General features: G+C 44.2%; 1 protein-coding gene across 1 annotated transcript in view; it reads left to right on the forward strand.

Annotated features, from left to right (window-relative positions):
* The window catches only part of LOC139539323 (SH3 and multiple ankyrin repeat domains protein 3-like), a 120,629-nt gene that overhangs the window by 74,407 nt on the left and 19,043 nt on the right, over positions 1 to 27,179 (forward strand). The window contains exons 11-14 of the mRNA XM_071342149.1: positions 12,034 to 12,109; positions 17,031 to 17,113; positions 25,261 to 25,385; positions 25,533 to 25,668. Coding sequence (XP_071198250.1) covers positions 12,034 to 12,109; positions 17,031 to 17,113; positions 25,261 to 25,385; positions 25,533 to 25,668 — 420 coding nt within the window. The remainder of the gene's footprint in view (positions 1 to 12,033; positions 12,110 to 17,030; positions 17,114 to 25,260; positions 25,386 to 25,532; positions 25,669 to 27,179) is intronic.

Consider the following 27,179-nt stretch of genomic DNA (forward strand, 5'->3'; position numbering starts at 1 on the left):
ATCGAAGCTCCGGGCTTATTTTGAGTTTGAAAAAATATAGCCCTAGTGGACTGTTTTGATGGATCTGGAGTGATCTCTCTGCTCCTATACATCAACCCTGTGTCGTGACTCACTGTGCTCTCCCTCTCACCCTCTCCCTCTCAGTGTCTCTTTCTCTCTACCCCTCCCATTCGCTCTGTTTTGATTTAGCGGTAAGGTTTTGGTCAGTGTCAAAGAGAGAGAGAGAGATGGATATGGATAGAGTTAAGGCCAGGGTCAGGCCATCAGTGAATCTCAGTTATTTATTGTGACTATCTCTTTCTGTCTCTTTCTGTCTCTTTCACACACACACACACACACACACACACACACACACACACACACACACACACACACACACACACACACACACACACACACACACACACACACACACAACACACATACGCAAAGGGGACAACAATCTGGAGATGACACTTTATAAGTCACACTGCAGGTAGGAGAGAAAGAGAGATAAAGAAAGGAAGAAAGAGATTAAGGGACAGAAGGAAGGAGAGGGAAGAGGGAGAGTACAGAGAGGGATTCAGGACAGAGGGATGAAGGGAAGGAAAAGATAAGGAGGGAGGGAGAGACTGATAAAGAGAGAGAGAGAAGGAAAAGGATATTGATTGATTCAATTCATTAACACAACATTGAGTGATGAGGGGTGAAATGCTGCTGGCTGTGAGTGTATTGGTGTTTGCATTTGTTTGCTTTTGCATTTGGGGGTGCGCATGCCATGCACATGCGTGACTGTGGATGCTATGGGGATATCACAGCTTTTTAAACTAAGGGCATTTTCACATGTGAAATTCGGTACCCTGGTTCGGTTTCCTGGAGCCTTTGTGAGAATTCTACAGAATACATTTTTGCTTTCACAAGACCTGAAAATAACCGTTTCAGGGTGTGATTAGCAAGACGCACATTCCATATGACGTTAGCGAGCTAGCTTGTTTACATTTGGGGAAAAGTTCCAAGCGACTCGCGCTGCCGCGTCACCATACCTGGTACTCTGGTCCTGGATCTTGGAACCGCTACTCACGCAGGTCCAGGATTAGTATCAGCCAGGATTCGTTTGAATTTCACATGTGCTTTATAGCGCGGATCAGGGCACCAAACGCTCCAGGATCCAGATTGTAAGGGGATATGTAAAAGCGCCCTAAGTTCTGTTACTGGTAGTTTTAGCTACTATGTAACATTAGCAGCAAGGCTTGAGGTTTCTTAATGGTTTTGTATGTATTCACTCTCTTCTCTCTCATCTCTTTCCCCCTCCCACCCCTTCCCTCCCAACTTCCCTCCCCTCCCACCCTCCCTCCCCAGTGCTGAGTAGTTGAATGACTCACCAGTCAGATACAGACTGCTCTATTTTTAGCCTGCCCATTAAAAAGTTTGGGAGTCTCTTCTTTATCCGCACCCTCTCTATCTATCCCTCCTTTTCTCCCTCTCTCTCACACCCTCTCTACTCTCCTGGAATGCTAATCACAGGACCTCTGCAGCAGGAGTGAAATGGAAGTCACGGCTGAAAGAGAAAGGGAAAGAGAGAAAATAGGAGAGAGCAGGCAGAAGAAAGACAGGGAGAGCTGTGGTCATTGAGAGAAGTGAGGGGCAGATAGAGAGGCACAAGGTATCTTCCATCAGATTTGTTTTGTAGTTTTAGCAGACCCACATACACAGATCTAACTAGCTCAGGCTGCATTTGATCCCAGAGCTCTGAGATGAGGCAGTAAAAGTCACATTCATACAGAAGCTCTACACTCTTAGAAAAAAAGGTGCTATCTAGACTAGATCCTAGAGAACCCTTTGAAGAACCCTTTTCGGTTCCAGGCGGAACCATTTTGGGTTCCATGTAGAACCCTTTCCACAGAATGCTTTACTTAGAACATAAAAGTGTTCCACCTGGAACCACAAAGGGTTCTCCTATGGGGACAGCCGAAGAACCCTTTTGGAACTTTTTTTCTAAGAGTGTAAAGTGTTGTGTTAGCAAGGTCATTCACACATGTTAATCAGTCCAGGTTAGCACGCCTCTAACAGAAACGGCCTGTTGGGAGGAAATTATGATATGATGAGAGACAGTGCAAAGAGAGGGCCAAGAAGAAGAAGTGAGATACAGACAGTGTCTCATGGAGGCAATATGCTAATTCTAAAACCACCAAACACACATGCATGCACGCACACACACACACACTCACTTTCTCTCTCTCTCCCTCTCTCTCTGTAACAGTGTTACCTGAAAGCCAGCAGCGTCAGCAGAGATATTAGCATAGTCAACTAATCCATTTTATTAGAGAGAGAGGAGAGAGGAGAGAGGAGAGAGGAGAGAGGAGAGAGGAGAGAGAAGAGGAAGAGAGGCGAGAGGAGGGGAAGGGAGGGACCACTAGCAGGAGGACATGTCTTTAGCATTAGTGTTTTAGCTGAGCCAGTATTATTGACTGGTAATTCAGTTGAGGTCACCCTCCCTTTAGCCTTCAGACACCTGAAGGGATTGGCTTGTTTCCTATATGGGTGTGTGTGCCTGTGTGTGAGCATGTACACAGGTTTGTGTGTGTGTGTGTGTGTGTGTGTGTGTGTGTGTGTGTGTGTGTGTGTGTGTGTGTGTGTGTGTGTGTGTGTGTGTGTGTGTGTGTGTGTGTGTGTGTGTGTGTGTGTGTCAGCTGAGTGATGGCCACTGTCTCTGTATTCCATCAGAAATCAGTCAAGTGTGCAGAGCCAAGACATACAGTATTTACACACAAACAAGCACACACACAGAGGGAGAGAGAGAGAGAGAGCAGATCCATAGAATATCAGAATAGATGGTTGTGCTATATGGACAATGAATCAAAGCTCTATCAGGCCCCAATGTGGAGCAAAGACAAATCACTTTTGACAAGGAGCACATAGGGTGACACACACACACACACACACACACACACACACACACACACACACACACACACACACACACACACACACACACACACACACACACACACACACACACACACACACACACACACACACACACACACACACACACACACACACACACACACACACACACACACACACACACACACACACACACACACACACACACACACACAGACACAGACTGAGAGACTTGAGGAGAGAGAAAGGGAGAGGTATATGTGAGGGAGCAATACAGAGAGGGAAATAGCTGGCCACATGACTAGAGAGAGAAGAAAAGAAGGACAGACACCTAAAAGATAGGAGAGATGGACTCAGATACACATTGAGAAAATAGAGACAGGTATTCATAAGGAATCCAAGTGGAATTGCTTCTGTATCATTTTCCTTGACAGCATCCATGAAACGCTTTTGGGACAACAGGAATGTGGATTTGAAGAAGTGACAGCTGGATGTGACCTGCCCTCCGGCAGCATCAGGGGGTGTTAGGGACATTGGTCCAGGGCTCTGTAGTTAGAGCAGAATACATGGCACTGTCTAACAGTTGATGTGCATTACTGTAGCATTACCATTCCACCTAGTTGACCGGATTGTTTACGGCTATAGTACATCAAATGTGATTGGCTAGAGGTATAGTTGAGTGGATGCGATTGGTTAGAGCTCTAGTGAAGTGGAATGCGATTGGTTAGAGCTCTAGTGAAGTGGATACGATTGGTTAGAGCTCTAGTGAAGTGGAATGCGATTGGTTAGAGCTCTAGTGAATTGGATGTGATTGGTTAGAGCTCTAGTGAAGTAGATGTAGCTATAGATTCATTTGGTTAGAGTACTGGGCCATATACAGTATGTAGATAGATTGGGCTGACCGTTTATGATGTACTATTGCTTTGGTTGGTGGACAGTGGGAGGAGCTAGCAGGGCAGAGGGAACAGTGGTGATAGGAGTACAGGAGTTAGTGATGGACGGCAGGGAGCAGTGTGGGTAGTAGAGTGTAGAGTCATGGATAGGCAGTAGGAGCAGGGGGATGGATTGTTGCCCTGTATTAGTGTCAGACCTGCCAGTTCTCTGCAGTAGAATAGATGGGATAGTAGCCTTGGTCAAGGCGGAACAGCCCTACTCTATGCGTCATGGCCGTTATCAGGGTAAGTGGGATATGTACAGCTCTTAACCAGACCAGCGTCAAATATTTACATTAAATACTTCCAAATACCTCCGGTGTGCTTGAATTAGCTAGCTTGACCATACAGGGTGGGTGGAGTTTTCATTTTTGGGACTGCAAGATCTATAAAAGTAAACTACAGGCCTACTGTAAATAATAGGTTCAATGTTGCCCTATCCTCCTTTACCTATGGTAGTAGTAATGAACTGTGTTGGATTTTAACTGATGTTATTAGAACTATCTCTCCCAGTTGTGTTATATTAAGAAACCTTACTGTACTGGTAGTATCTTTGTCAGCCTGAGTCTCTGCATTGATCAGAGCACCTCATCACCCTGGCTGTTGAAATATAAAAAGGCTTGCTGGGTTTAGACTGACCGACTGACTGAACTCTCTCTACTTTTTCTCAAATGCTCTCTCTCTCGCTCTCACTCGCTCTCTCTGTGAAATGACAGTCAGTCTTGGTGTAGAGTCAAATGATCTGACAACCTTGACTGTCTGAATGCAGACTTATTTTTCACTCTGTTTTCAGCTGTGAAATAACTGTCATCTCACAGTGTTCAACCCTCCTCCATCTCTCCCATAACTTCTATCTCACTCTATCGATCTCCTGCACTTTATTTTCCATTTCTTCATCTGTTATTTACACTGAACAAAAATATAAATTCAACATGTAAAGTGTTGGTCACATGTTTCATGAGCTGAAATAAAAGATCCCAGAAATGTTTCATATGCACAATAATCATAGGTGCACCTTGTCCTGGGGACAGAAAAAAGCCACTCTAAAATGTGCAATTTTGTCACACAACACAATGACACAGATGTCTCAAGAATGTTGACTGTAGGAATGTCCACCAGAGCTGTTCCCAGATAAATTAAAGGTAATTTCTCTACCATAAGCCGCCACAGTCGTTTTGGAGATTTTTTGTTCATTGAATTTTTTTTATTTGTTCTTCCCGTTCTCTCCCTTTCCCTCTCTTTGCATATCTCCCTCCTCCTATTCTCTCCTCCTGAACTCCTGAACTTACTAACCACACTTTTCCAAGTTTTTACTTTTCACACAATCATTTGCAGTGACGGATAGAAAAACACCTGGGGTTCACATGGTCTATCTGTTGTCATAGTAACTGTAAAAAGGCTAAAACTGTACATGTTTAAAATAATACAGATCCTGCTTTTGTTCTTTCCTTTTGTACATTCTCTTTGTACTTTATCTTTTGTCCCGTGTCCCTTCCCTTACCCCTCCCCTCTCTGACCGTCTCTAACTTTATCCTATTACAACCTAAATTATTCTGATTCTAAAGTCAATTCTAAAGACTAAAGGTACAGAGTGTGTTTCTTTCTGTAAGGATAAGCGCGCTCTCTTTTCTCTCTCTTTTTTCTCTCGCTCTCCTCTGTAAGGAAATGGGTCAGTCTTAAGTGAGGCCACTGTGTCTAAAACACATTAAAGACAGGAGCATGTGAGACAAAAAGAAAGCCAGAAAATTAAGGGTGATTGTGTCATGTTCTCATTACAGTGTGTCTCTTTGGAGGCTGTCTGTAGCAGATAGAGAGGAAACGAGAGGAGAGGTTTGGGTTCATACTGATCTATGACCCACGTGTACATGACCATATCTATTCTGCTTATAAATACTGAGTGTATCATCCCCTTTGGTAAGGGATCCTACTGAGTGTATCATCCCCTTTGGTAAGGGATCCTACTGAGTGTATCATCCCCTTTGGTAAGGGATCCTACTGAGTGTATCATCCCCTTTGGTAAGGGATCCTACTGAGTGTATCATCCCCTTTGGTAAGGGATCCTACTGAGTGTATCATCCCCTTTGGTAAGGGATCCTACTGAGTGTATCATCCCCTTTGGTAAGGGATCCTACTGAGTGTATCATCCCCTTTGGTAAGGGATCCTACTGAGTGTATCATCCCCTTTTGTAAGGGATCCTACTGAGTGTATCATCCCCTTTGGTAAGGGATTCTACTGAGTGTATCATCCCCTTTGGTAAGGGATCCTACTGAGTGTATCATCCCCTTTGGTAAGGGATCCTACTGAGTGTATCATCCCCTTTGGTAAGGGATTCTACTGAGTGTACTATCCCAACTTCTTAGGGGACCTACAGTAGTGGGTAGGGGGTAGGAGTGTGATCTGGGCCTGGGGTAAGCGGTGGGTGGGTGTTGGCGATGTTCCTCAGACTGTGTGTGTGTGTGTGCTGTGTGTGTGTGTGTGTGTGTGTGTGTGTGTGTGTGTGTGTGTGTGTGTGTGTGTGTGTGTGTGTGTGTGTGTGTGTGTGTGTGTGTGTGTGTGTGTGTTGTGTGTGTTGTGTGTGCTGTGTGTGCTGTGTGAGGTCAGGTGTGTGCCAGAGGCGAGTGTGTTCAAGCAGGTGCAGTTTAGCTGGGCTTGTTGTGTGAGCTGGAGGTCAGCAAGGTGATTCAGCCAGCTGTCCATGTTACTGGCTTACAACTGGAGTGAGGAAGCAGAAAATATCTGGCTAACAGAGAAACACAGAAACTGAGGATGTAAAGAGGTGTGGAGGGTGGTGTGTGTGAGGGGTACACGTGTGTGTGTTAATGGAGGTGAAGCGGCTTGCGCCCTTCAAACAAGGACAGAACAGCTTTTGCATCCTGCCTAGAGAGAAGCAGAGCTACGTGGGTACACACACACACACACACACACACACACACACACACACACACACACACACACTCCACAGTACGTGTTATTTAGAATACAGTTCAAGTTGAGGAGCTCATTTGAATTTCCTGTCTTTTGCAGTTATTGGCTTAGCTTTCACAGAAAACTGAATTTTAATAATGTGTGTATGTATTATGTTGTCTGTTTCTGCTTGCCAGCAACAGATGCACAATCTTAAGTCTGAACAGAACCACCTTCCATCCAAATCCCTCTTGACGCAATCTCTTTGTAAAGCCACTTCTTAATGAACCCAGATGACCTGTATTTATACCCACCTTTGCTGTCAGTGTGCCAATCTCTCTGAACAATGCCATGGCTCAAGCTAATCTGTTTTAGCGAATGCCAGGAGAACGCTACCTGCCCCAATGCATAGTGCAAACTGTAAAGTTTAGTGGAGGAACAATAACGGTCTGGGGCTGTTTTTCATGCTTTGGGCTAGGCCCCTTAGTTACAGTGAAGGGAAATATTAACGTTACAGCATACAATGATATTCTAGATGATTCTGTGCATCCAAATTTGTGGCAACAGTTTGGGAAAGGCCCTTTCCTGTTTCAGCATGATAATGCCCATGTGCATAAAGCGATGTCCATACAGAAATTGTTTCTCGAGATCTGTGTGGAAGAACTTCACTGGCCTGCACAAAGCCCTGAACTCAACCCCATCGAACACCTATGGGATTAATTGAAACGCTGACTGTGAGACAGGCCTAATTGCTAAAAATCAGTGCCCGACCTCACTAATGCTCTTGGCTGAATGGAAGCATGTTCCAACATCTAGTGGAAAGCCTTCCCAGAAGAGTGGAGGCTGTTATAGCAGCAAATGGGGGACCAACTTCATATTATAGTCCTACTAAGCGCAAACCAGATGGGATGTTGTATCGCTAAAAATGCTATGGTAGCCATGGTGGTTAAGTGTACCTTGAATGCTAAGTAAATCACAGATAGTGTCACCAGCAAAGCACCCCCACACCATCACACCTCCTCCTCCATACTTCATGGTGGGAACTACACATTCGGAGATCATCCGTTCACCTACCGTTCACCTCACAAAGACACTGCGGTCAAATTTGGACTCATCAGACCAAAGGACAAATTTCCACTGGCCTAATGTCCATTGCTTGGGTTTCTTGGCCCAAGCAAGTGTCTTCTTATTGTTGTCCTTTAGTAGTGGTTTCCTTGCAGCAATTTGACTATGAAGGCCTGATTCATGCAGTCTCCTCTGAACAGTTGATGTTGAGATTTGTATTTTACTTGAATGCTGTGAAGCATTTATTTGGGCTGCAATTTCTGAGGCTGGTAACTCTAATGAACTTATCCTCTGCAGCAAAGGTAACTCTGGTTCTTCCTTTCCTGTTGTGGTCCTCATGAAAGCTAGTTTCATCATAGCTCTTGATGGTTTTTGCAACTGCACTTGAAGAAACTTTCAAAGTTTTTGAAATGTTCCATATTGACTGACCTTCATGTCTTAAAGTAATGATGAACTCTCCTTTCTCTTTGCTTATTTGAGCTGTTCTTGCTATAATATGAACTTGGTCTTTTATCAAATAGGGCTATCTTCTGTATACCACCCCTACCTTGTCACAACACAACTGAATGGCTCAAATGCATTAAGAAGGAAAGAAATTCCACAAATTAACAAGACACACCTGTTAAAATTGAAATGCATTCCAGGTGACTACCTCATGACGCTGGTTGAGAGAATGCCAAGAGTGTGCAAAGCCGTCATCAAGGCAAAAGGTGGCTGCTTTGAAGAATGTGAAATATATTTTGATTTGTTTAACAATTTTTTTGTTACTACATGAGTCTTCATCTGTATTTGTACCAGTCCAAAGTTTTGCACACACCTACTCATTCCATATGTGTTATTTCGTTGTTTTGATGTCTTCACTATTATCCTACAATGTAGAAAATAGTAAAAATAAAGAAAAACCCTTGAATGAGTAGGTGTGTGCAAAACTTTTGACTGGTACTGTATAAAAGAAGACTCTTTAGTGCCAACAATAACGGGTTAAATACATGTAAAAAATATATATATTATAACTAAATATTTCCTTATCTTTCATATATCTCTCATATATAGGACAGACAAGCTTCCTTTAGAATTTTTTTGGGGGGATTATTTGCTGTTCCATGTAGTGAATCTGTTATTAAAATTCTTGAATGTTTAAACCCCTCGGCTTAGACAGGGCTTAGACTCTTATGGGTTAAGGAACATATCACCTCCACCTTACCCAACAACGTAGACACACTACAATTTGGATACCACGCCAATAGATCCACGGATTACACAATCACACTGCCCTATCCCATCAGAACAAGAGGAATACCTATGTAAGAATGCTGTTCATTGACTACAGCTCAGCCTTCAACACCATAGTGCCCTCCAAGCTCATCACTAAGCCCTGGATCTGAACCCCTCCCTGGGTCCTGGACTTCCTGACGGGCCGACCCCAGGTGGTGAATGTAGGCAACACCTCTGCTACGCTGATCCTCAACACAGGGGTCCCACAAGGGTGCGTGCTCAGCCCCCTCATGTACTCCCTGTTCAACCATGACTGTGTGGCTACGCACGCCTCCAACTCAATCATCAAGTTTGCAGATGACACAACAGTAGTAGGCCTGATTACCAACAATGACGAGACAGCCTACAGGAGGGAGGTAAGGGTCCTGGCGGAATGGTGTCAGGAAAATAATCTCTCCCTCATCGTCAACAAAACTAAGGAGCTGATCGTGGACTTCTGGAGACTGCAGAGACAGCATGCCCCCATCCACATCGAAGAGGGTGCAGTGGAGAGGGTGAAAAGCTTCAAGTTCCAAAGCGTGCATATCACTGACATCCTGAAATAGTCCATCCACACAGATAGTGTGGTAAAGAAGACTCAGGAGGCTAAAGAAATTCAGCTTGGCCCCTAAGACCCTCACAAACTTCCGTACTTTAATATTTATATTTTTGACTACTTTTATTCCACTACATTCCTAAAGAAAATATGTGCTTTTTACTACCATACATTTTCCCTGACACCCAAAAGTACTAGTTACGTTTAGAATGCTCAGGCAGGACAGCAATGTGGTACAATTCACACACCTATCAATATAACGAGTTGTCCTCCCTTCTGCCTCTGATCTGGCAGAATCAATAAACACAAATATTGCATTTGTAAATGATGTCGGAGTGTTGGAGTATGGCTCTGTCTGTCCTTAATATAAGGAATTAGATGTATAGCATTTACTTTTACATGAGACTTTTTACTAAGATAGTATTTTACTGGGTGACTTTCACTTGAGTCATTTTCTATTCAGGTATCTTTACATTTACTCAAGTATGACAATTGAGTACTTTTTCCACCACTGCTGCCGTCCAGTACCCAGCCCTGTATAATAAGTTCTGACTCATCTTTGACCTTCTCCCCCACCCTCAACCACTACAACCTAACTTCTCCCGTTAACCCACATCACACTGTCACTGTATGACCTTAGGGCAGAGGGTGGAAGGAAGGGGGTGAAGAGAGAAGGAGGAAGACATACAGACAGAGTGTTCTAGTAGACGCCTGTCTCCCCTATCGACTGTCTGTCTGTTAGTATAGGCATCTCATCCTATCCCTGCTCAGCCTAGTCCTCTGCTTCTTAACTCCTGTGTGTTACAGCCAATCAAGTTCCAGCAGCTTCTCTGACTGACTGGCTGACTGTCTGAGTGGTTACGTTGCTAAACAGAGAGTTTTGGGGCTATGACTGGTTAGATATGAGAGCAGCTGGGCATGGGTTCTAGATCAGTGCCCAGTATTTGTTGTATTCCGTATTCTGATTATATACATGCGTGTGAGTTTTTGCCATGTGAAAGAGTGGAGAGGAGGGGAAAGGGGAAGTCTATGCATTTGTAATGAGAGTCAGGCCAGTGGGCCTGTATCCATTAACTCCTTATAGAGACAACAACAATATTAGAGAGAGAGTAGAGGAGAGGGATAGAGAGTGGGAGTGGAGAGAGGGGGATATAGAGTGGGAGTGGACAGAGGGGGATAGAGAGTGGGAGTGGAGAGAGAGGGGGATAGAAAGTGGGAGTGGAGAGAGGGGGATAGAAAGTGGGAGTGGAGAGAGGGGGATAGAAAGTGGGAGTGGAGAGAGGGGGATAGAAAGTGGGAGTGGAGAGAGGGGGATAGAAAGTGGGAGTGGAGATAGGGGGATAGAAAGTGGGAGTGGAGAGAGAGGGGGATAGAAAGTGGGAGTGGAGAGAGGGGGATAGAAAGTGGGAGTGGAGAGAGGGGGATAGAAAGTGGGAGTGGAGAGAGGGGGATAGAAAGTGGGAGTGGAGAGAGGGGGATAGAAAGTGGGAGTGGAGATAGGGGGATAGAAAGTGGGAGTGGAGAGAGAGGGATATAGAGTGAGAGTGGAGAGAGGGGGATAGAGAGTGGGAGTGGAGAGAGGGGGGTAGAAAGTGGGAGTGGAGAGAGGGGGATAGAAAGTGGGAGTGGAGAGAGAGGGATATAGAGTGAGAGTGGAGAGAGGGGGATAGAGAGTGGGGGATAGAGAGTGGGAGTGGTGAGAGGGGGATAGAGAGTGGGAGTGGAGAGAGGGGGATAGAGAGTGAGAGTGGAGAGAGTGGGAGTGGAGAGAGGGGGATAGAGAGTGGGAGTGGAGATAGGGAGATAGAGAGTTGGAGTGGAGAGAGGGGGATAGAGAGAGGGGGATAGAGAGGTAGAAAGATTGATGCAGAGTGAAGGAGAGAAGGTTTGAAAGGGGGATAGAGAATGATGGAGGGGTGTAGACTGGAATCAGGAAGAGAATGACAAGAGGGGTAATGGGGATATGGGTGTATAAAGGGTCAAGAGGGGGATAGAGAGAGTGATTGAGAGGAGTGGAGGTGATGGAGCTTGGAGTGAAGACAGAGAGAGGTTTGTTTGCCACAAAGCTGGCAGCTGTCACTGACTCAGACAGACAGACTGACAGACAGGGTGGAGGGAATGTCAAGAAACTAAATGTAATTAACTCATAAGATAGTCTGACAACACACACACACACACACACACACACACACACACACACACACACACACACACACACACACACACACACACACACACACACACACACACACACACAATTAAGAACTCTAGTGGCCTGACAGGGTCTCCAGTCAGCAGATTGTCCTTTCAGCGGGGTAGCAGTATGTGTGTGTGTGGCGGGGGGGAGGTGGTTATTATAAATGCACTCAAGCAGTGACAGGGCCCAAGCGAGACCACACACACACACACTGACAGTGTATTGCTTTGTTTTACAGAGACAAGAGAGGACCGCACTAAGAGACTGTTCAGACACTACACTGTGGGATCCTATGATAACCTCTCCTCATACAGGTAAGACACATACATGCACAGATACAAAAACAAACACACACACACACCCACTATGTGATGTGATGCTGCTGTCATCTAGTGGTGAGACAGTGTCAGTGCATTCTGCCTGCATGAGTCCCACTCTCAACCCAGGCCTCATATAAAACTCGGATTATTGAAACATTCCCTTTGTGTATGCGTGTGTGGGTGAGTGTCTCTCTCTCCCTCTCGTCCTTTGTCCCCCTCTCTCTGAATTGTACTGCCTGTGACATCAATCAGTAATAAAGGAGAGTGTGAGTGCTCACTCTCAGGTAAATCAGATGTGCAGGCTGGGAGAGAGGACAGGAGAACACTATCTGCTATCGGACTGTGTTCTGATGTAAATTCACTCTGAATGTCAGAGTCAGCTTGTCGGGAGAGAGGTGCTTGGTATCAGAGTGTTGTTTCCCCTCAGCTTTCCAGAGAGGAGGGGGAGACAGATGAAAAGAGAGAGTGCCTACGAGAGAGAGAGAGAGAAAGAGAGAGAGAGCAGTTTTTCACCAGCTAGTTAAGGATCATATCACCTCCACCTTACCTGACACCCTGCCTAGACCCACTACAATTAGCATACCGCCCCAACATGACTCACTACGTACAATGGGTACAGAGTGAATCATGAAGAGTGTGTGAGAGCTAAAGCAGCAGAGGTGGCTCTGAATAGGATAGAATGTCAAAGCTCTTGAATGGAAGTCTTTAGCATGCCACTGTGAATGGCTACTTTGAAGGTTTATGGAACATTATTATACGTCAGACTGTAATTACATTATGGAACATGATTGTGCTACATTGGATGCTAATCTGAATATGAATGTATGTAATATTTTGTTTAAATATCTGAGTAGTACTGTATCTAAACAGGAGTTCATTGAATAGAATTGTGAATGCAACATTAGCGAGATTCAGAGCGTGATTGGTTGAACGGAAACAAAGCTATTCTGTAGCTATGGAGGGGAAAAGTTTAGAGCTGGTTGGATATACAGGATGTAGGCTAAGAGGAGGGGGAGGAGAGAAAGATGATGAACTGTATTTGTAAACCCCATATATATATATATATATATATATATACAGTGGGGAGAACAAGTATTTGATACACTGCCGATTTTGCAGGTTTTCCTACTTACAAAGCATGTAGAGGTCTGTAATTTTTATCATAGGTACACTTCAACTGTGAGAGACGGAATCTAAAACAAATCAAATCAAATGTATTTATATAGCCCTTCGTACATCAGCTGATATCTCAAAGTGCTGTACAGAAACCCAGCCTAAAACCCCAAACAGCAAGCAATGCAGGTGTAGAAGCACGGTGGCTAGGAAAAACTCCCTAGAAAGGCCAAAACCTAGGAAGAAACCTAGAGAGGAACCAGGCTATGAGGGTTGGCCAGTCCTCTTCTGGCTGTGCCGGGTGGAGATTATAACAGAACATGGCCAAGATTTTCAAATGTTCATAAATGACCAGCATGGTCAAATAATAATAATCACAGTAGTTAACGAGGGTGCAGCAAGTCAGCACCTCAGGAGTAAATGTCAGTTGGCTTTTTTAGCACGTCCGGTGAACAGGTCAGGGTTCCATAGCCGCAGGCAGAACAGTTGAAACTGGAGCAGCAGCAAGGCCAGGTGGACTGGGGACAGCAAGGAGTCATCATGCCAGGTAGTCCTGACGCATGGTCCTAGGGCTCAGGTCCTCCGAGAGAGAGAAAGAAAAAGAGAGAAAGAGAGAGAATTAGAGAGAGCATACTTAAATTCACACAGGACACTGGATAAGACAGGAGAAGTCCTCCAGATATAACAAACTGACCCTAGCCCCCCGACACATTAACTACTGCAGCATAAATACTGGAGGCTGAGACAGGAGGGGTCAGGAGACACCGTGGCCCCATCCAATGATACCCCCGGACAGGGCCAAACAGGAAGGATATAACCCCACCCACTTTGCCAAAGCACAGCCCCCACACCACTAGAGGGAAATCTTCAACCACCAACTTACCATCCTGAGACAAGGCCGAGTATAGCCCACAAAGATCTCCGCCACGGCACAAACCAAGGGGGGGCGCCAATCCAGACAGGAAGATCACGTCAGTGACTCAACCCACTCAAGTGACGCACCCCTCCTAGGGACGGCATGAAAGAGCACCAGTAAGCCAGTGACTCAGCCCCTGTAATAGGGTTAGAGGCAGAGAATCCCAGTGGAGAGAGGGGAACCGGCCAGGCAGAGACAGCAAGGGCGGTTCGTTGCTCCAGAGCCTTTCCGTTCACCTTCACACTCCTGGGCCAGACTACACTCAATCATATGACCTACTGAAGAGATGAGTCTTCAGTAAAGACTTAAAGGTTGAGACCGAGTCTGGGTAGGCAGACCATTCCATAAAAATTGAGATCTATAGGAGAAAGCCCTGCCTCCAGTTGTTTGCTTAGAAATTCTAGGGACAATTAGGAGGCCTGCGTCTTGTGACCGTAGCGTACGTGTAGGTATGTACGGCAGGACCAACTCGGAAAGATAGGTAGATAGGTAACAAAAATCCAGAAAATCACATTGTATGATTTTTAAGTAATTCATTTGCATTTTATTGCATGACATAAGTATCTGATACATCAGAAAAGCAGAACTTAATATTTGTTACAGAAACCTTTGTTTGCAATTACAGAGATCATACGTTTCCTGTAGTTCTTGACCAGGTTTGCAGCAGGGATTTTGGCCCACTCCTCCATACAGACCTTCTCCAGATCCTTCAGGTTTCGGGGCTGTCGCTGGGCAATACGGACTTTCAGCTCCCTCCAAAGATTTTCCATTGGGTTCAGGTCTGGAGACTGGCTAGGCCACTCCAGGACCTTGAGATGCTTCTTACGGAGCCACTCCTTAGTTGCCCTGGCTGTGTGTTTCGGGTCGTTGTCATGCTGGAAGACCCAACCACGACCCATCTTCAATGCTCTTACTGAGGGAAGGAGGTTGTTGGCCAAGATCTCGCGATACATGGCCCCATCCATCCTCCCCTCAATACGGTGCAGTCGTCCTGTCCCCTTTGCAGAAAAGCATCCCCAAAGAATGATGTTTCCACCTCCATGCTTCACGGTTGGGATGGTGTTCTTGGGGTTGTACTCATCCTTCTTCTTCCTCCAAACACGGCGAGTGCATTTTAGACCAAAAAGCTCTATTTTTGTCTCATCAGACCGCATGACCTTCTCCCATTCCTCCTCTGGATCATCCAGATGGTCATTGGCAAACTTCAGACGGGCCTGGACATGCGCTGGCTTGAGCAGGGGGACCTTGCGTGCGCTGCAGGATTTTAATCCATGACGGCGTAGTGTGTTACTAATGGTTTTCTTTGAGACTGTGGCCCCAGCTCTCTTCAGGTCATTGACCAGGTCCTGCCGTGTAGTTCTGGGCTGATCCCTCACCTTCCTCATGATCATTGATGCCCCACGAGGTGAGATCTTGCATGGAGTCCCAGACCGAGGCTGATTGACCGTCATCTTGAACTTCTTCCATTTTCTAATAATTGCGCCAACAGTTGTTGCCTTCTCACCAAGCTGCTTGCCTATTGTCCTGTAGCCCATTCCAGCTTTGTGCAGGTCTACAATTTTAGCCCTGATGTCCTTACACAGCTCTCTGGTCTTGGCCATTGTGGAGAGGTTGGAGTCTGTTTGATTGAGTGTGTGGACAGGTGTCTTTTATACAGGTAACGAGTTCAAACAGGTGCAGTTAATACAGGTAATGAGTGGAGAACAGGAGGGCTTCTTAAAGAAAAACTAATAGGTCTGGAATTCTTACTGGTTGGTAGGTGATCAAATACTTATGTCATGCAATAAAATGCAAATTAATTACTTAAAAATCATACATTGTGATTTTCTGGATTACAGACCTCTACATGCTTTGTAAGTAGGAAAACCTGCAAAATCGGCAGTGTATCAAATACTTGTTCTCCCCACTGTATATATACACACACACATATACACACACACAATACAGTACCAGTCAAAAGTATGGACACACCTACTCATTCAAGTGTTTTTATTTATTTTTACTATGTTCTACATTGTATAATAATAGTGAAGATATCAAAACTATGAAATAACAAATATGGAATCATGTAGTAACCAAAACAGTGTTAAATCAAAAAATATTTTAGATTCTTCAAAGTAGCCTCCCTTTACCTTGATGACAGCTTTGCACACTGTATATTAAGCAAGTCCTCTAGTTAAATTGTATCTCTGAAACCTCTGCTCCCTGACACAGGAGGGTTTTTCAGGGTTCTCCATGCCCCGTCAGCAGGGGCTCTGTCTACCCGGGGTAAGTGGCTGGGCAGTTGGCGTGGCTAACAGCTAACACACGACTGAACTCCAGGTCTCCCATGCCAGTGTGTCTAGTGTTCAATTCACTAACTGTATGGGCTGTCTGGTGTCAGCAGTGGGATCTGACGGTCAGTCAACAGAATATTGGTGTTGCTGAGATTGGGACATGATGGTGCTTTTACTGTGTGGTAACAGAGTGCTAGAATGTCGCTGGGAATACATGATGTTGTGTTTGAACATTGAATTGTGTGGTGTGAATTGACACACACACACACACACACACACACACACACACACACACACACACACACACACACACACACACACACACACACACACACACACACACACACACACACGTGACAACACTCATTAGTAATGAGAATTTTATACATTTTACAAAAATAAACACAACATGCAACAATTTTTAAGATTTTACTGCGCCCTCGTCGCCACCCCCTCCTCCCCTATTTCTCGTTGTCCATCTCCATCTTCTCCCATCCTTTTCTCTACCATCCCTGGCTCTCTGCTCTCTCCTTCATTCCCTCCTGTCTCTTCTCTCAGTGAGTATGTTGCGGGACTCTTACCTGCTGTCCCTCTCCTCTCTGCTCTCCAGTGATTACATCATAGAGGAGAAGAATGCTATGCTGCAGAAGAAGGAAAACGAAGGATTCGGCTTCGTCCTACGGGGAGCCAAAGGTAGGGAACACATTCACGAGTTTGGCTTCTTGCCATCTGACAAACATGTCAGAAGGGGCAGTAGTTGATAGAGTTTGGTATAAGGGTTCTGGCATGGATGGTAGTCGGGGCACAACTGGGGGCTGATCCTGCCCCCTCCCCCATTCCAGCAGGGTCAGACCCCAGTTGTCAACTGTGTCTGCGTTGAGTCTTCTGGCAGGGCAAACCCCGGCCATAAGCCCACCATTGTGAAGGAAGCCTGGAGGGTGCAGTTGTTGGATAGGCAAGCTCCCAGTCATAGACCAAAGTTGACCTGGCCCGCCATTGTGCAGCATGTCTAGTGGGTGACTTGCTGTGGCAGTTTAATAGCTTCTCAACTACTGCCTGTTTGTCAGCCAGAAGTACAAAGGCGTGAAGATGGATGCTGTTTAAATACTTTGAGGGTGGTTGATGAAGCAATTGGATTCAGGTAAGTGAGGCGGGCTTGTGGCTAATAAAGATTAGATGCAGGTGAGCAACTTGGCATGGTCACGGTGCAATGTCCATATGTGGAGTTCCTTGCCTATCGTCTGCTTTCCAATGTGGATATCCGTGCCCATGTACGAAGTTCTTGCTCCATCCTCATTCCAATATGAAAGTCTGAGCCCATTTATGGAGTTCCTGCTCTAAGGCTGCATTCCAGTGCAGAAGAACTAGCCCATATATGGAAGTTCCTGTTGTGGATTAGGTATGTCCTCTGAAGCTTAAAGCATTCCTCCAGAAACCGCGTTATAAACTGCACACACACACACATACCTTTGTTAGTGAATATCAGGTGTTTTAGTTCTTGGCCACAAAACAGACACCCTTTTACTCTATACCTCTACGATCAGCCTGGAGTGACAAACACACTTTTCACAAAACTCAACTTTATACCTTATTACTAAAGCAGGCTGTCTGAATCACCATCACAGCTGCGTCCAAAGCCCTGCTACTATCTTCTAGGGATGTAAAATTATCTGATTCCCATCAGTCCCCTGATCAAATGTTTAAGATATGAGTGGATGGGACCACGGGACCCCGAGCCGATCCAAATGTAGCACGCATCGGTCAGAAACCGATTAAACCGTTAGCATTTTACTTTCTTTTTACCTTCCGAAAATACATCTCATCTTTTGAGACAACTGATGCTGAGCAACCCCAGGCAAAATCAGTAGCCTAGTTAAACTGCGCAGCTTTGCACACTAACCAAGGAGATGTCGGCCTATTCCTGATCTTGCACATCTGCATCCAACTTCAGCATTCAAATGCTTGTAAAATGGCTTGCACAATATTATGCTATATTAGTTGAGGGACAACCAATGTAATTTGCTAGGTTATTGTTATCAAATGCGCTTCTGAAAATTGTGTTTTACCTGGAAAAAAGTAAGCATACTACCGGAGACACAACTCTCATCTGGCAATAGCCTAGCCGCTAATCAGTGCTTAGCTCTACATTGGATTTTATTTCGATTGTTCAGGTTCACCATCAGCAATAGCTTTGGTACACAGCAAATTCTCCAGTGTTAAATTAACACTGAGAGTGTTACATTTAAACCCGGCCCAGTGTCTATACGTGTCCACACACTTTTCAGTGTTAAATTATCTGTGACTGTATTTGTTAGGGACAGAAACATTCATCCCTTTTTGCTTTCATCTATTTTCAGTTCTGTGTCCTTCACCAAGTGAGATCCCCAGTGAATATGTCATCATTAAAATGTAATTCTTCAACACAATAGGTATTTCATAAGGCCTTATTTTGAGTGCCTAGCTTTACCTAGTGATTCAGGAAACAGCTTTCTGAACTTTGAAGCTTTCCAGCCAATTGTGTTGAAAATAGGTTCATTACACTGAGCTTCATTATCTGTTCACAATGCACATTAGTGACATCTGCTGGTCAGCAATAAATAGTAACGTGATTAACAGAGAGGATTTTTTTCTCCACTGATTTTTATCAAAGCTTCATGGCCAGCAGTAAGTTGTTTGCTTTAATAGACTACAATCAGTTGGATTACCAGGTTTGCATCTTACATCATGCTTCCCTTTTTCACATTCAAGTTTGCTATCAAAAACAGAATATATGCCATTATTTAAGAAAGAAGCTTATACTATACTGATGAAAAATATAAATGCAACATGCACCAATTTCAAAGATTTTACTGAGTTACAGTTGATATAAGGAAATCAGTTAATTGAAATCAATTCATTAGGCCCGAATTTATGGATTTCACATGACTGGCAATATAGATATGCAACTGTTGGTCACAGATACCTTAAAAAAATATGTAGGGCCGTGGATCAGAAAACCAGTCAGTATCTGCTGTGACCACCATTTGCCTCATGCAGCAAGACATATCTCCTTCACATAGAGTTGATCAGGCTGTTGATTGTGGCCTGTGGAATGTTGTCCCACTCCTCTTCGATGGCTGTGTGAAGTTGTTGGATATTGGCAGGAACTGGAACACGCTGTCGTACACTTCAATCCAGAGCATCTCGAACTTGCTCAATGGGTGACATTTCTGGTGAGTGTGCCGACCATAGACAAACTGCAGGCCCTGTGACATGGGGTAGTGCATTATCATGCTGAAACAGTTGATGGCGGAAGATAAATGGCACAACAATGGGCCTCAGGATCTCGTCATGGTATCTCTGTTCATTCAAATTGCCTTCAATAAAATCCAATTGTGTTCATTGTCTGTAGCTTATGCCTGCTCATACCATAACCACACAGCCACCACGGGGCACTCTGTTCCTAATCTTGACATCAGCAAACCGCTCGCCCACATGATGCCATACATGTCGTCTGCGGTTGTGAGGCTGGTTGGACGTAATGCCAAATTCTCTAAAACGACAGCTAATGGTAGAGAAATTAACATTAAATTCTCTGGCTGCAATTCTGGTGGACATTCCTGCAGTCAGCATGCCAATTGCATGCTCACTCAAAACTTGAGATATCTGTGGCATTATATTGTGTGAAAAAAATCCACATTTTAGAATGGCCTTTTATTGTCCCCAGCACAAGGTGCACCTGTGTAATGGAGAAGGAAAGGATAAATGCTCACTAACAGGGATGTAAGCAAATATGTACCCAAAATTTGAAAGAAATAAGCTTTTTTTGCGTATGGAACATTTCTGGGATCTTTTATTTCAGCTCATGAAACATGGGACCAACACTTTACATATTGCATTTATAGTTTTGTTCAGTGTAAATAAAACAACTTATTTGAACAACAGTGCAGAAAGTGTGGTTTCACATTAAGAAAATGGTGTGCTTTCAACGGGATTCCACCTTATACCCTCACATCACTGAATGTTCCATATTTCCCTACTCTGCTTGCTAAACTATTGGTCAGGTGCAATTACATGTATAAAATCCTAATTATATTTATAAGCGTGGTATCCAGTAGAGGTTGGTGTTTGAAAGCAGCTTAATCAAAGAAAGCACCGGAACCACAGCAAAATCAGTGAGATCTCGCAAAATCAGTGAGATCTCGCATTTAGCAACACACGGTTTGAAAAAGCAAATGATCAAGCTAAGCTTCTGACGTCACTGATGATGTACTTCTGTTAAAGTGATACACGCATCAGCACACTGCTTCAAAGTTAGCTGCTGTAAAACTTAACATCACTAGTTTTATCTTATTACAGTGGCCTGAAACTCACAGTTTACAGGAAACATCAGGCCTGCAAGTCACAATATACTGGCTTGCAAAGTGATGTGTAATTCCTATTGGAATCCAGCCAGAGTGGGAATATTCAACATTGTAAAAAAATTATTGTCACCAGCAACTTGCATTCAGACTGACTGTTGGGTTGGGTAGACTATGAAACTACATAAAGCATTTAAACCATTTCAGTAACGGGTGCAATAAATAAATCCAAGTAACAAATTGGATTAGTTTAGAAAAGTGTATATTACTTATATTTGAGTAGCATAAGATTAATAAATGAATCAATGTTCATGAAAAAACATATAACATATAATATAATGAAACAAACAATTCTAAAAATCAACCTGCAATAGAGCATTCTGGGAAATGTGATAATGATGGGCCTGGTTTGGGTTTAACACTGGTTGTTAACACCAACACAGGGGTTCTGTTCCACCAGTGATTACGGTGTTAATTTAACACCTGAATCAACACAGAAATGTTACATTGAAAAATCAACACTGGCCAACTTGCTGTGTGGTTATTTAAACATTCAGTGTATATGGTAGGGTAATGTTGATCATTTCACAACGAAAACAGCAATCACTTTCATGTTCAAAACCATTTTTATATGGGGGTGAAATCCAAAGTTGTGCTAAACATTCATTGGCTATGTCATAGCTAATTTTTACAACACTTTTAATCTACAAAAATGACAAGTTAATTAGTGGGTTGTGGTGATTTCAGATCAAAAATTGGGGGACAAAAAGTACACATTCCTCCCCCTAATCTGATAGTAGGGTGGTAGATGTCCAGTCTCCCTCTGGTGCTTACATACAATATAGACATACTGTACACATTTACAAACACACACACACATAGAAGTCAGCTCAGATTCAGCTCAGAGGTCCAGCTCTTCAGCTCCTTCAGCAGCAGATTTTAATTTAGAATGGAAAATGAATGTGTTTATGCAACAAATGTTAGTGCATCACATCAAACCGAAACGCATTGATTCGTTCCTCTAATCAAACCAAATCACACCAAATCGTTTAATTCTAAAGCGTATTGTTCCTGTATCATATCGGAGCCCAAGTATCTATATCGATACGTATTGGATTGTCTTGAAAGGGAAAGATACATGTCTTCAAATCATAGCCTGTCTGTGAGCCCCTCTGTAGGTGTTCTGAGTGTGGGTTGATGTGAGGAGTTCTATACCGCTATCACTGAGTCACACAGTATGACTAATTCTCTGAGTCAACGCGACTGTCTTTGGTCAACACCACATTGTCTCTCTCTCGCTTGCTCTCTCGCTCTCTCTCTCTCTAGCTCTCACTCTCTCTCTCTCTCTCTGTGTGTGTGTGTGTGTGTGTGTGTGTGTGTGTGTGTGTGTGTGTGTGTGTGTGTGTGTGTGTGTGTGTGTGTGTGTGTGTGTGTGTGTGTGTGTGTGTGTGTGTGTGTGTGTGTGTGTGTGTGTGTGTGTGTGTGTGTGTGTGTGTGTGTGTGTCTAGCCCCTGTGGTGGTGTAATCCTAGGAAGAGCTGTCAGTTGAATACCCCATCTGTTCCTCACACATGGTGTTCAGGGAGACAGAAATGAGTATCTTTCTCTCAATTCTCTCCATCTTTCTTTTTCCTCCTGTCTTTTTTCTCATTCATTGACTCCTTCACTGTTTGTTCTATTCCACTTTGTTCTGTCTCTAATTCTTTTTTGACCTCCTCCCCTCCCTTTTCTTTATTAGTCTCTCAGCTTTACTATTAGTCATTATCAGCTACTACTTTACCTGCACACACACACACACACTTTGCACTACTGCACGTGCCAGCTCCCCATGCTGGTTACTATAGCAACCCCTTGTGGGCACCTTGCCGGAAGTCTGAGGAGTGTGTTTTCTGCTCCTCCATCTCAAGCATACATTTCCTCCTCTACGTGTGTATTTGGAAAGTGAAGCTAAAATGTTACATTTGGCTCTATACTCCAGCATTTTGGATTTCAGATCAAATGTTTCATACGAGGTGACAGTACAGAATGTCACTTTTTTTTGGGGGGGGGGGGGTATTTTCATACATATCTGATTAACCGTTTAGAAGTCAAAGTAGTTTATTGATGTAGTCCCCCCCATTTCAAGCTGTCATGTGCACAAGCAAAGTGAAATGCCTTTCTTGCAAGCTCTAAACATAATAATGCAGTAATCAATCACAAAATAGCAAAAATAGACTGGCTTTCCTCCTGATCAACGAACAGTTGACATATAGAGCCAGGAGATGTTCTCTGTCCATCTGTCTCTCCCTCCCTAGTTCCTCCCTACATCCTCCTTAGCAATATTTCAATTTGTATACTCTTTTTCTCCTCCTTTTCCAATTTCTATCACTCAACTTCCCCCCCTCTACATGTATCCCTCTCTTCCACTCCTCTACATGTATCCCTCTCTTCCACTCCTCCTCTTCTCCCTCTTCCTCCATGTTCCTGCGTGCCTCAGATAGAACTGAATGGATTACCTTTCCTAGTGGGGTCAAGTCGCACACACACAGACACACACACACACACACTGCAGCTACCTCTGGGAGCTCTCCTGTGTAAGTGGTATAGTTGGACTCAGTCCAGGATTAAATGGAGGGTGTGAAGTGCACAGTAGACTATCCTCAGGCAGAGGCACACTCAGCTAACGAGTCAGGAGTGTGCTTGCATGAGTTTCTGTGATTTTTTTGTGTGTGTGTGTGTCTTATGTGCATTTGTGTGTGTGTGTGTGTGTGTGTGTGTGTGTGTGTGTGTGTGTGTGTGTGTGTGTGTGTGTGTGTGTGTGTGTGTGTGTGTGTGTGTGTGTGTGTGTGTGTGTGTGTGTGTGTGTGTGTGTGTGTGTGTGTGTGTGTGTGTGTGTGTGTGTGTGTGTGTGTGTGTGTGTGTAATCTGATTTTCAGTGTGAGAGTGGATAAAGTAATATGGTTGAGTGAAAGGGTCTCTCCCTGTCACACCATCTCACCTCTCACTGTTACTAATACACTATAGAACACACTGTAGAGTCCATCTCACCTCACTCTATTATAAACACACACACACATTCACTCGCTGGCTGCTGTTTGTATCCAACTCTGTGTGTAACTCAGATGGCAGATGTGTGTGGGTTTTTCTTAATACAGAATGTAAACTATATATACAAAACTATGTGGACACCCCTTCAAATTAGTGGATTTGACTATTTCAGCCACACCCGTTGCTGACAGGTGTATAAAATTGAGGGCACAGCCATGCAATCTCCATCGACAAACATTGGCAGTAGAATGACCTTACAGAAAAGCTCAGTGACTTTCAACGTGGCACCGTCATAGGATGCCACTTTTCCAACAAGTCAGTTTGTAAAATGTCTGCCCTACTAAAGCTGCTCTGGTCAAATGTACATGCTGTTATTGTGAAGGGGAAATGTCTAAGAGCAACAACGGCTCAGCCACAAAGTGGTAGGCCACACAAGCTCACAGAATGGGATCGCAGAGTGCAGAAGCGTGTAAAAATGGTCTGTTCTCGGTTGTAACACTCACTACCGAGTTCCATACTGCTCTGGAAGCAACATCAGAACAAGAACTGTTCGTTGGGTTTCCATGGCCGAGCAGGCGCACGCACACAAGCCTAAGATCACCATGAACAATACCAAGAACTGGCTAGAGTGGTGTAAAGCTCGCCACCATTTGACTCTGGAGCAGTGGAAACTCGTTCTCTGGAGTGATTAATCATGCTTCACCATATGAAGTCCGATGTACAAATCTGGGTTTGGTGGATGCCAGGAGAACGCTACCTGCCCCAATGCATAGTGCCAACTGTAAAGATTGGTGGAGGAGGAATAATGGTCTGGGGCTGTTTTTCATGGTTTGGACTACACCCCTTAGTTACAGTGAAGGGAAATCTTAACGCTACAGCACACAATGACATTCTAGACGATTCTGTGCTTCCAACTTTGTGGCAACAGTTTGGGGAAGGACCGTTCCTGTTTCAGCATCTATATCTATATAGATGCCCCCCTATATAACAATGCCCCTGTGCACCAAGCGAGGTCCCTACAGAAATGGTTGGTTGAGATAAGTGTGGAAGAACTTGACTGGCCTGCACAGGGCCCTGACCTCAACCCCATCAAACACCTTTGGGATGAATTGGAACGCCGACTGTGAACCAGGCCTAATCATCCAACATAAATGCCCGACCTCACTAATGCTCTTGTGGCTTAATGGAAGCAAGTCCCCACAGCAATGTTACAATATAAAGTGGAAAGCCTTCCTAGAAGAGTTGAGGCTGTTATAGCAGCAAAGGGGGGACCAACTCCATATTAATGCCCATGATTTTGGAATGAGATGTTCTACGAGCAGGTGTCTATATACTTTTGGTCATGGAGTGTATCTCTCATGATTCAGTGAGTATACCTTGTGGAATATTCTGAGATTATTATGTGTGTTTCTTGTGTTGAAACATCTGTCCATTTCTGTATCTAAATCAAGTCATCCTCTCTGTGTGTTCCCAGCTGAGACACCCATTGAGGAGTTCACCCCAACACCAGCGTTCCCTGCCCTCCAGTACTTGGAGTCTGTCGATGTGGAGGGAGTGGCCTGGAGGGCAGGGCTTAGGACAGGAGACTTCCTCATAGAGGTAACCATATCCCCTCTCCTCTCCAACCCCATGGACTACCTACCGCCACTGCCTCTCAGCTCTTTGTCTGACCTCCAGCCGTGTGTGCGTGTGTGTTTGTTTGTGCCTTGTATGTGCCGCGTGTGCGTGCGGGTTTGTGTCTTCCAGGTGCACGGGGTGAACGTGGTGAAGGTGGGCCATAAGCAAGTGGTGTCTCTGATTAGACAGGGGGGCAACAGCCTGCTGATGAAGGTGGTCTCTGTCACACGCAAACCTGAGTCTGAGGAGGTAGTCCGCAAGAAAGGTGAGCATTGTGTCTATGAGTCCTATTTTGAGTATCTATCACAGGAGGTTGGTGGCACCTAAATTGGGGAGAACGGGCTTGTGGTAATGACTGGAGCGGAATGAGTGAAATGGTATCAAATACATCAAACACATGTTTCCAGGTGTTTAATACCATTCCATTTACTCCGTTCAGGACATTATTATGAGCCGTGGACAGGGTGAAAAGTGGAACTTCCACTAATGCCTGTCCCTCATTGCAGATGTAAACTCCTCCTCCTCCAGTCCGGTGTCCCATTATTAGCTGCTCCATGTACTTGATCTTTAGCACATAGCCATTTGATTCTTAATCTTACGGCTGAGATCCCGTTAACGGGATCGACTTGACAACAGCCAGTGAAAGTGCAGGGCGCCAAATTCAAACAACAGAAATCTCATAATTAAAATTCCTCAAACATGCAAGTATTATACACCATTTTAAAGATATATTTGTTGTTAATTCCACCACAGTGTCCGATTTCAAAAAGGCTTTACGACGAAAGCATACCATGCGATTATGTTAGGTCAGCACCTAGTCACAGAAAAACACAGCCATTTCTCCAGCCAAAGAGAGGAGTCACAAAAAGCAGAAATAGATAAAAAATTAATCACTAACCTTTGATGATCTTCATCAGATGACACTCATAGGACTACATGTTACACAATACATGTATGTTTTGTTTGATAAAGTTCATATTTATATCCAAAAATCTCAGTTTACATTGGCGCGTTATGTTCAGTAATGTTTTGCTTTCAAAACATCCTGTGATTTTGCAGAGAGCCACATCAATTTACAGAAATACTCATCATAAATGTTGATGAAAATACAAGTGTTATACATGGAATTAAAGATATACTTCTCCTTAATGTAACCGCTGTGTCAGATTTCAAAAAAGCTTTACGGAAAAAGCACACCATGCAATAATCTGAGTACAGCGCTCAGACACAAAAACAGGCCATACAGATACCTGCCATGTTGTGGAGTCAGTAAACGTCAGAAATAGCGTTATAAATATTCACTTACCTTTGATGATCTTCATCAGAATGCACTCCCAGGAATCCCAGTTCCACAATAAATGTTTGTTTTGTTCGATAAAGTCCATCATTTAGGTCCAAATACCTCCTTTTTGTTCGCGCGTTTGGTTCACAAATCCAAATTCACGAGGCGCAGGCCAGACGAAAAGTCAAAAAGTTCCATTACAGTTCGTAGAAACATGTCAAACGATGTATAAAATCAATCTTTAGGATGTTTTTATCATAAATATTCAATAATATTCCAACCGGACAATTCATTTGTCTTTAGAAATTAAAAGGAACGCAGCTACCTCTCAAGGGCACGCGCCTGACTGAGCTCATGGCATTCTGCCAGACCCCTTAGTCAAACAGCTCTTATTCTCTCCCCCTTCACAGTAGAAGCCTGAAACAAGGTTCTAAAGACTGTTGACATCTAGTGGAAGCCTTAGGAAGTGCAATATGACCCCATAGACACTGTAT

This window comes from Salvelinus alpinus, chromosome 15 (assembly GCF_045679555.1).
Source record: "Salvelinus alpinus chromosome 15, SLU_Salpinus.1, whole genome shotgun sequence".
NCBI classification, from domain to species: Eukaryota; Metazoa; Chordata; class Actinopteri; order Salmoniformes; family Salmonidae; genus Salvelinus; species Salvelinus alpinus.